This window comes from Motacilla alba, chromosome 21 (genome assembly GCF_015832195.1).
Source record: "Motacilla alba alba isolate MOTALB_02 chromosome 21, Motacilla_alba_V1.0_pri, whole genome shotgun sequence".
NCBI classification, from domain to species: domain Eukaryota; kingdom Metazoa; phylum Chordata; class Aves; order Passeriformes; family Motacillidae; genus Motacilla; species Motacilla alba.
In genome coordinates, this window is record NC_052036.1 from 2,529,422 (window position 1) to 2,539,778 (window position 10,357).

General features: G+C 48.5%; 1 protein-coding gene across 1 annotated transcript in view; it reads left to right on the forward strand.

The window, feature by feature from the left end:
- The window catches only part of SKI (SKI proto-oncogene), a 103,065-nt gene extending 93,026 nt beyond the window's left edge, over positions 1-10,039 (forward strand). The window contains exons 5-8 of the mRNA XM_038159453.1: positions 24-301; positions 680-981; positions 3,164-3,394; positions 5,356-10,039. Coding sequence (XP_038015381.1) covers positions 24-301; positions 680-981; positions 3,164-3,394; positions 5,356-5,544 — 1,000 coding nt within the window. The 3' untranslated portion in view covers positions 5,545-10,039. The remainder of the gene's footprint in view (positions 1-23; positions 302-679; positions 982-3,163; positions 3,395-5,355) is intronic.
- Positions 10,040-10,357: the final 318 nt, after the last annotated feature.

Sequence of the window (10,357 nt, forward strand, 5' to 3'; positions counted from 1 at the left end):
CCCTTCCCTCTGCCCTGAACCAGCTTTTACTCCTACAAGAGCTTTGAGAGCGCCGTGGCCCCCAACGTGGCCCTGGCCCCTCCAGCCCAACAGAAGATGGTGAGCAACCCCCCCTGTGCCACGGTGGTGTCCCGGAGCAGCGAGGCCCTGGGCTCAGGGCAGCCCAGGAAGAGGAAACACGGCACGGAGCACACGGCTGTCCCCGAGGCCACTGCTGCCACCGCCAGCACTGCCGCCACCACGGCCCCCGAGGAGGACAAGGAGTCAGAAGCAGAGATTGAAGTAGAAACCAGGGAAGAGTGTGAGTGACACCTGTGGCTGCCTTTGTTTGGGCTGGGTTTTTTGCGGGGGTTCCTGTGCAGTTTCTGTGGGGTTTAAATGGAATTGTGGGAGCCCAGTGCCTCCATGGTACCTTTGTGACACGAGTTGCACTGTCACAGTTCAAACAAATTGAACTCAGTCCCTTAAGTCAAGGTTGCATTTTCATTATTTTTCAAGTATCAAAGTATAAAATGAGTGGGTTTTTAATTTCCTTTCCTATTTAAAATTGATTATCAAGTGTCTCTGTACAAAAGGGCCTCAGCACATTTTGAGCTGTATAAAATATATACAAATTGTATATAATTATGTCTTAATTATTGACATTTTAAAATTAATTTTCAATGTTTCTTTTTTCCAGTCACCTCCTCCTTATCCTCGCTCTCCTCCCCATCCTTCACCTCCTCCAGCTCTGCCAAGGACATGAGCTCCCCTGGCATGCAGCCCCCGGCCCCCGTCAACAGCTCCTACGAGGTGGCTGCGCACCCCGACCCCCACAGCAGCGGGCTGGAGGCTGAGCTGGAGCACCTCAGGCAGGCCCTGGACAGTGGCCTGGACACGAAAGAAGCCAAAGAGAAGTTCCTGCACGAGGTGGTGAAGATGAGGGTGAAGCAGGAGGAGAAGCTGAACGCGGCCCTGCAGGCCAAGCGCAGCCTGCACCAGGTAAGGCTGCCCTGCCCTGCCCTGCCCTGCCCTGCCCTGCCCTGCCAGGTACAGCCCAGCAGGGAGCTCTGAAAAAGGAATTGCCTCATTTTTCCCAAATAGCAACAGCCTTTGCTGGGGCTCTGTTTGTAAATCCAGCCGAGAAGCCAAAGCACAGGAACCAGTCCTATGTTTTTAAGCTTGCCACCTGTTTTTCCTTGGGTTATAAATCCATGGTTACCAAAATCAACATCTTTTCATTACTGAAAAAATCTTCTAGTCCAGCAGAGTTTATTTTGTTTTCATTTCACTGAACAGGAAACATTTCTGGAGGCTTTAGCTGGAGTTTTAAAGGCTCTGTGAGGGAGGGTGTTCCTGGGACACGGCCACAGCTGAAGTAAGGGCTTTGTCAGGCATCCCACTGGCCACAGTGCCGAGCTCCAGGCAGGGAGGCAGCTCCTCACTTCTGGAATTCCTGGATCCATCAGTGTGTCCGTGGTCAGGCAGGGCTGCAGGTCAGGGCTGAGCTCAGTGATGGGGAACTGGCTTTTATTGGAGCTGGGGTAAAAAGAGTGCAGAGAAATGGAAGGGGGAGCCAGCTTAGAAGATCTGTGTGTCCTCTTTGAATATTTGGTGTGGAGCTGTTCCCAAGCTGGGGCTGGAATCCATGGGATGGAGAAAATAAGGGCCTGGTTTGATGGAGTGTGGGAGACAAAAAACCAGCAGTGATGCTCTCTTTTTAAGTTACCCTGAACAAATGGCTTAATTCCTTTGTGTTCCAGTAAATCTGGTTTATTTTATGTATTTAAAAGTTAACATTTACGCATAATACCTAAATAGTGTGTACTTAAAGCAGGAATTACATGAAGCAGTTGAGTGTTAAATCAAGCTGTGTCTTGGGGCAGGGGACTCTGGTGTCCAGCCTTTGTCCTCCCTTTGGGAAGGGGTGGGTTCCCAGTTCCACACACAGAGACACATGCGTGTGTGTGGTGTGTGTGTGTGTGTATTTCCAGGGGCTGTGTGTGTATTTCCAGGGGTTCTGGGTGCTTCCAGGGGCTGTGTGTGTATTTCCAGGGGCTGTGTGTGTATTTCCAGGGGTTCTGGGTGCTTCCAGGGGTTTTGTGTGTATTTCCAGGGGTTGTGGGTGCTTCCAGGGGCTGTGTGTGTATTTCCAGGGGTTCTGGGTGCTTCCAGGGGCTGTGTGTGTATTTCTAGAGGCATGGCCAAGCGAACTTCCAGCCTGGCTGGGAAGTGAGATTGTCAAAAGAGTGAATTTCCCATGACCCTGCAGTGCTGCTTCACAGCACCGGGGGCTGGAGGGTTTGACTCGGACAGGGAGGAAATGCTGCTTCTGGGGAAAAAATAGATCTTTAGTTTCTGATTTAACCATTTAGGAAACGTGAGCCACATCTCTGTGCTAGCTGTGAACGTGTATTTTAACAGCTTAGGGGTTTCTTCCTTTGTACCTTGAAGGTTCCTTATCATTATCCCTTCAGTTAATGGTTCCCTCATGGGTTTGAGATTCCAGGGCAGCAGCTCCCAGCCTGGACGGGGGGACTGGCAATTCCCAGAGCAGAATGTTGTTTCCATTCAGCTTCAGGTTTTAGCCTGGAGTTTTCCAGCTCTTGTGGCAGAGCAGTCCAGGAGCTGGTTGTCAGGAGTCTTGGGGCTCACCCCAGTCACCTACAGCACGCCAGAGCTAGAGAAGAACAGTTTGTGTTCTGTCCTTGCCTTGAGTGGATTTTTGAGGGGGGCTTGATAAAATGGAGCTGATTTCTGATGTCCTGTTGAGCTTTGCCATACACAAAGGACACTCAGAACTGCGCTCTCCACGTTGTGCATCTTCAGAGCCTTCAGCTCCAGCCCAGGCACTGCAGTCGGGTGGTTTGGAACGTGGAGCTGGTGCTGGAGCTCTCTCCAACTGCAGTTCATCTTTATTCAGGCCCAGATGGTCGCAGCTATTCTGCTTGACAAAGCAAAATGGGGCTGTAGCGCTGAGCTTTTTGTTATCCCGGGCTTCAGGGTAGCTGGGGTGCAGGAACTCCACAGGATTTAAAGGAGAAGGGCTCGTGCGAAGTTCAGAGCGGGGTTTAGCCACGGGCTGCCTCGGTCACAGCCGGCAGGAGGTGGGAACGTGGTTTGGATGGCTTCCCTTGCAGCTCCGCTCCCTTGCGCTCACTCCTTACCTGCTTCTGTGTCCCAGGAGCTGGAGTTCCTGAGAGTGGCCAAGAAGGAGAAGCTGAGGGAAGCGACGGAGGCCAAGCGCAACCTGCGGAAGGAGATCGAGCGCCTGCGGGCCGAGAACGAGAAGAAGATGAAGGAGGCCAACGAGTCCCGGATCCGGCTGAAGCGGGAGCTGGAGCAGGCGCGGCAGATCCGCGTGTGCGACAAGGGCTGCGAGGCCGGCCGGCTCCGGGCCAAGTACTCGGCACAGGTGAGGCCCAGCAGGGGCTGCAGCAGCTCCTCAGCTCCCTCCCGCTGCCCCCTGCCAGGCCCTGCTCCCAGCCCTGCTCCCGAGCTGGGAGAGGCAGCCACAGAGGGCAGGGCCAGCCAGGAGGCCAAAAAATGGAGCCTGAATTGAAACTCGTTCCGTGCACCTGCCACAGAGGCGTGCAGGGCCTGCCCTGCTAAAGGGAACCCTCAACCATAGTCCTCAAAGCTGCTGTTTAACATAGTTTGATTTGTGTGTATTTGTATGTACTTCAAATACTTTACACAGTTTAACACAGCCCTGAAAAGCTGGTGGCAGAGGGAGTTCCAGGAGTGCAGGAGCAGCCTCTTGTGAGACACAGGTGCTCCTGGAGGTGGGAGCTGCAGGACCCTGGCGTGGTGGCTTTAAGGGAGGAGGGGAAGAGCAGAAGCAAAGCTCACGATCCCCAGGGCTCTGATAAGGGGAAGGGGAGTGGCCGCCTGCTCCCGCTGAGACACGTCTGGCCAGGAGCAGGAAATGATGTGGGGCTTCCTCTCAGCATCACAGGATGTCTCACTGATAAGGGGTGTCCAGACTAAACAGAGCCTCCCTGGGGCTGCTGCGCTGGGCGTTCCCCCAGGGCCCCGGGGAGCAGCACCAGGGCAGGTGAACACGGCCTGGGCTGAGCTTGGGGGCTCAGGTGTGTCCTGGGGGTGACTCTGTGACACTGGGCATTTTCAGTCTCTAAATGCATTCCCTCCTCTAAGCTTAAAGGCTAAAAATCACCTCTAAAAGAACTCAAGTAGCCAATTATTCCTCTTTTCTGAGGCGAGGCCTGGCAGGTTGGCAGTGTCCCCTGCAGCAGCCCCCTGTCACAGCTGCCCCTGAGCTCCCCAGAGCTGTCCTTGGGCACGGGGCACGTGGCAGCTCCTGTTTTGTGGCTGGCACAGCTGGTAACAAAACTCCTGTGAGTAACTCACTCCCAGGGCTGAATTTTGTAAGATGTCATTATAACTTAAGTTCTTAAGTCTTGAGAAATTTAAAAATAAAGCTTTATACACCCTTGTAGCTACAGCTTGGGGTGCAAGAGGAAGTTGGTCACATACTATTTTTGAGGAAACCGCAGTTCTCTAGACAGGCTCAGTCTGACAGAAACTGCATCAGGCCAGGGTGGGAGAAGAATCAGGGTGGAAATGCCTCTGTGTAGGCCTAAAGTGTTAGATGCTTAATGCCCCTTGAGGAGCTGTGGTTTATGCCTTCCTTTTCCTTGCCTTGATACTGAAATCCAAACATGGATGGGGAGGTTTACCTGCACTTTAGCCCAAAACATTGGAGGTTTCCCTTCCTTGTTAAATGGCAATCTTTGCTGACTGCTGACATTTCCTTTCTCGCTGGGCGCTGTTTCTGGTATTTGCACTTTCTGGTCCTGGGGGTTTTCTCTGCCTTTTCTGTCACAAAGTACCAAACAGGGAGGTCAGGGAGGCCAAGGGCAGCTGCAGGTCCTGCTGGGAGCAGGGTGGGGACACTGCAGGGCTTTCATCCGTAGCTGGGAAGGCCTGGCCCGTCAGCAGCCAAGGCCCTTTCTGGTCACTTCCATTAACAAGCATTGTACAAGAGCTGAAATGAATCCCCTGTGCCAACAGCTGGGGTTGGCTTTGCTGAGCTGCTGTCACTGCCTAAAGAAACAACAGCCATGCTTGAAGAAGTGACCAGATTCTGTAGCACTGAGGAATTCTTAAACTGTTTCTTAACTCTTCTGGTTTTCACCTTCCTTTCTGGAGCTGGAGTCACTGGGAATGTTTAGGCTCCAAAGCTGAGCAGGCACTGTACTGCAGTAGCGCATGGGAAAAAGGAACAGGGAGTTCCTTCCTCTGTCTTGGTAATCCTGTGCCTGGAGTTCACATTGCCTTGCTCCCCTGGCCCTGTGCACGGTGTGTGGGGAGGCCCGGCCGTGTCCCACAGCCCTGTCTGTCCTGTCCCTGCAGATCGAGGACCTGCAGGTGAAGCTGCAGCACGCCGAGGCCGACCGGGAGCAGCTCCGCGCCGACCTCCTGCACGAGCGGGAGGCCCGCGAGCACCTGGAGAAGGTGGTCAAGGAACTTCAGGAACAACTGTGGCCTAAAGCCAGCAGCCAGCCCAGCAGCGAGAGCACCTCGAGCCCCATGGAGAACTGACCCCTCATCCCCCAGCACAGGGAGGGAGAGATGGGACTGGGAGTGCACGTGTGAGTAGTGGTGTCCTGGCACACGCTTTAGGAATATGGATTCTCAGTAGTTGGAAGGCAAATGTTGTTACTCTCTAGAACAGAAGCACTGAATTCCGCCTCTTTTTTTTCCCAATCCATATAGCACAACATCTTACTGTGCCTAGAAAACACAAAGTGTTTGTAAACAAAATACTTTTAAGTCCACAGCAAATTTTCTACTGGCAAACTCTAAGCAAAGCAGTGTGGTCCAGCTAAACCCGGAGTCCAAGGTGAGCACGGCAGTGGCTTTGTGTTCTCCTGCCTGTTGGAACATTTTGGAATTTAAAAACAAACCGACTTTTCTTATAAGCTATTTAAAAGAATTCATTACACAGACTTGGTATTAAAAAAAAAATTAACAAGATTTTTATAATGAACCTTTAAAAGCAAAACAAAAAAAAAAAAAAAAGACAAAAAATAAAAAACCTTCGATGCACAATTTTTAATGACTTTATAGGCTTTGGGATTCTTTGTGCAGAAGCCCCTCTGTGGTGATGATGCCATCCATGTCAGGAGCAGTTTTCCAGCCATCTCAGAAGCCATCGCGGTTCCATCCCGTCACGTGGGTGTAGGAGAAGTTCAGAGTGCTTTTCCGAGTTGATTTTTTTCCTTAGAATGAATTATGTCCATTTCCTGCCCTGGACACAGGCAGAAGGGAAGCTGCAGGAGTGTGCGGGGGGTGAGGGGAGCAGAAGGGCTTGGGTTGAGAGCCCCAGCCCCACAGACCCCCCTGTGTTCAGAGACTTCACCCAGGAGCACGTCAGCCTTGGGAAAAGAAAGAGAGAAAGGAAGAAAGGAAGGAAATGGATGATCAGTCGGTAGAGGAACAAAGCAGAGACATCTGTGTGTTGAAGTCATTCTGAAATCTTCAGCTTTCAGTTTTCTGGAAAACTCATCTTGTTGCACCATCTTACCATGAGTTCAGTATTTCCCTGCTTCCATTCCGAACTGTCAGTCAGGATTTCTGTGCCCGAGGAGAGTCCAACGTTGCAGTGTCGGATACTACAGAACAGAAAACCAACATTTTTGCTGCTGTGAATAAGCCTACATCTTTTTTTAAAAAAACTTTTTTGTTTTTAAAAGGAGAAATTACTTTAATTTTGGGATCCAAGCCGCGGCCCCGGGATACAACGCAGCAAGCCATCACTGCCTTGGGGGTGGTGCTGAGGTTTTTTATATATTTTTTTTTAAACCTGCACTTTGTCAGAATCTTACTCTGCATTTTCTTCCCTGTTTCTGAGATGTACATGTCAAGCATTTGAGATTCTGCCCTAACAGCTGTGCAAACCATGAACCCAACCTGCCACCAGTGACACCTCCCTTCAGCATCCGTGGAAGCCAAGGAGGATCCAGCAGGCCCAGAGTCCCCTGGGCAGGAATTCCCCCTGTTGGTTCAGTTAGAACCTGGTTTTGTGGCTGTGTGTGACCCAAGCTGGGGAGCAGCAGAGATGCTCCCAAAAGTGCTTAATAAATAAAGCTGGTGCTTTACTGATCAGGAGAAAATTAATTTTCACCCATAAACACTCACCTCTGACACGCTCAAGCAACTGAAAATGTGATCTGGGGCTGCAGATGTGCCTTCCAGCTCATTTTTCCTCTCAGCATCTTCTCTAGGCAATGCTGACACTTTTTTTACCTTAAAGAATAATAATAAAAAAAAAAGGAAAAAAAAAAAAGAGAACCCCCTATGCATCATCATACCCAGAGTTATTCTAAAAGAAGAAACATATTTCCAGTAATCTTTATTTGCTTTTGGACATTAATGCAAACTATGTAAGCTTCAAAATTATTTCCCAGTAGACAGAAAGCGGCTTCCAATCCTAAAATTATGGTATTTACTTACAGTACATTAGAGAGATTTTTTTTTTTAAACAAGAGCTGTTTGCTTGAAACCATTATAGTAACCATTATAGTAACTGTGAGCATTAACAAAGAAGTTCATATATATGTTTTAGGTACAAAAAAAGAAGAAATATAAAAGGAGTGGAATTACTGGGACAATGTAAAACTGTTGGGAGCAAGGAACAGTCACACCAAGTCAATGACCTGAACCTGTCTGTGGATACAGGGGTTGGCCCTTGTGTGTTTGGGATACTGGAGACTGGCTCTAGGTGCAGCTCTCCTTCTAAAGTGCAATGCAAAAGGAATTTTGATTATGCTTGAGCAGGTTTTGTTTTTGTTTTCGTTTTTAATGTGGGGTTTTATTTTCTTTGTATGTTTTTTTTCTGCGATTATTAAATCATATGCATGGATTAAACTCTGCCATATAGTCATTAATGGGCATTATTACTGTCTTATGTAAAGGGGTTCTTTTGTTATGCAGTATGCAGAAAAATGTTCTCAGCCTTATGATTTCCAGATCTGTATTATCCACTTATTTCTTCAAGGGAAACTAAACAACTGTAGCTGTAGCTGATCATTTTTGTGCATTTCAAGTCTCTTGTGCTCTGCTTTACTGCCGTGTTGGGAACCACACAGAGAACAGACCCCGCTCCTGTGGCAGCTCATGGAAGCCTGGCCTTGGAAATTTTGCTTGTTTGGGTTTTTCCCCCTGATCTATGATGGTTTCTCTCCCTTTATAACCCCCCAAAAAATAGCAACATGTCCATGTCCAGCTGTTGTCTCCCAGGAGAAGCCACACCGTGAGTTTTCCCTTTAGTGTCCAGGGAAATGCAGTCCCTCACTGGGCAGGAGGCTCCCACACTTCTGCAGGAAGGAAACTTGCAGGATTTTCAAAGGAAAAAAGCAGAACAGTAAAATTGTCAGCCACCCCCTCAGCCTCACCTGTGCTGCACAGGTCAAGGGTCCCGGGGCAGCACAGAGCCTGCAAACCAGAACCACAGCTGGGGCTTTCCCCTGCCCCGCTCACAGGCGCTCCAGCGGGGCCGTACCCGCAGGAGCTCACCCCAGACTCCCCAGGATTTGCTCCTTGGGAGAGAGGCCGCTCCTGTCAATCAGTGTTTGAAAGCGTGAGGAGAAATACGGTGCGAGAAGAGCAGGAACAAACTTTGTCCAGCAGCAGCCACTGCCCAGGAGGGGCTGGCAGGGCTGGGGCTGGCTTGAGCACGGGGCATTTCCCAGCCAGTTTAGATTGGAGTTCTCTCTGCAGATCGTGTGCTGGCTGTGCAATCCGGAGCCATTAGCAGGGTCTCTGTCCCAGCCCCGGGGCCCGATTCTCCCCCCGGGTGAAGGTGCTCGAGGCCAGGGAGCTCTGGGGTCATTCCTGTGGCTGCAACACCTCAGTAAAGCTGTGTGAGCCTGGTCCCTGGAATTCCTTCCCTCCTTCCCGCAGCCCCCACTCCCTGCTGCCTTCCCAGGGAGAGGGGCTGCCCCTCCATCCCCCATCTCCTGTGCTTTAGTTTCCTTTAAGAAGTTCCAAGGGAGAAGAGGTGTTTCATACAGGCTGTTGACTCTCCCTGTACCTACAAATATATTACTACTTGTATATTCAGTTTAATTACTCCTTGTTTCTATTACTGAACGAAGACTTAACGAAGGGAAAAAAAAAACCAACAGCAATAACATTCATATCTATGGAGCAGCTAACTCTATACATAATATTCTGCTTTTCAAACAGAACTAGCCAATGTAAAAAAAACATTAAAAGTAAATTCAACATGTAAATACTTTTTTTCATTTTACACTGTTGTATTATAAGTGTATATGGTGTTTACTTTTTCAAAACTCTTTCTTACCTGGTAGTTGTCTTGTTTTATGAGTTGTGTTTTTAACTGAGAAGAACCTTTGCTGTCTGTTAGGAAAAAAAAACAAAACAAAATCTTTTTGCAAGTTTTCAATGTGGGTTATAACCTTTTCTCCATCATTTGCATTTTATTTGTCCTTATTTTCACTGTAAAGTATTTTATTACCAAAAGGTTGGTTTTTGTTCCACTCTGCCCTCTCAGCAGTCCATGTGTTTTAGAGAGAAGTTTTTTGTTGGCTTGGTTGTTGTTTTGTTTTGGTTTTTTTTGGTTTTGTTTTGTTTTTTTAATTGAAAGAACTCACAGAAATGACATTTTTTCAATTGAAGAAAAATAAATCTTTACATTTATAATAGCCAATAGCATTTCAGCACATTTTTGTTATCCTGGTCTCTCCTATGCTGCTGCTAATGACAATATTATGACTTACTCTACTATTCTAGAACTATTTTTATGTAAGTAATGTATGCTTTCTTGTTTATAAATGCCTGATTTAAAAAAAAATAAGAAAAAAGCTTGGCATATTTATCTATTTCGCTGTGTACCTTGATAGTCCTTTTCCACCCCCTTTTCCACATCCCCTCCCCCCGATGCAGATAATATTGTAAAATAAAGGACTTTATGAGATTATGTATGAAAATAGCTATGCTTATATACCACAGTGACTGAATGTACAGTGTATAGACGCATTACCGAAAATAAAATTGTTTGTCCAGAAAAAAATAAAGAGCTCTGGGATGTTTTTGGAGTTCTCTGTGCTTTGCTGAGGTGCTGCTCCCCCTTTCACGATGATCCCACAGCGCCTGGTCCCTGATTTCCTGAGGGCCCAGGAAAAGGAACCTCCCTGAGGCATCACTGAGCACAAAACCTCTGCAGGGCTGCACGGACACTGCTGCAAGGAGACTGGAGTTTAACTGGGATCACAGCATCCCCCTGCCCGGGGAAAATCTAACACTCCAGTGAAATGTCTTTGGAATAGTGAGAATTGGGAGCATAGAGAAGTTTGTTCTAGGTCAAAGAAAAAGAAACGCAAGAGGGGAA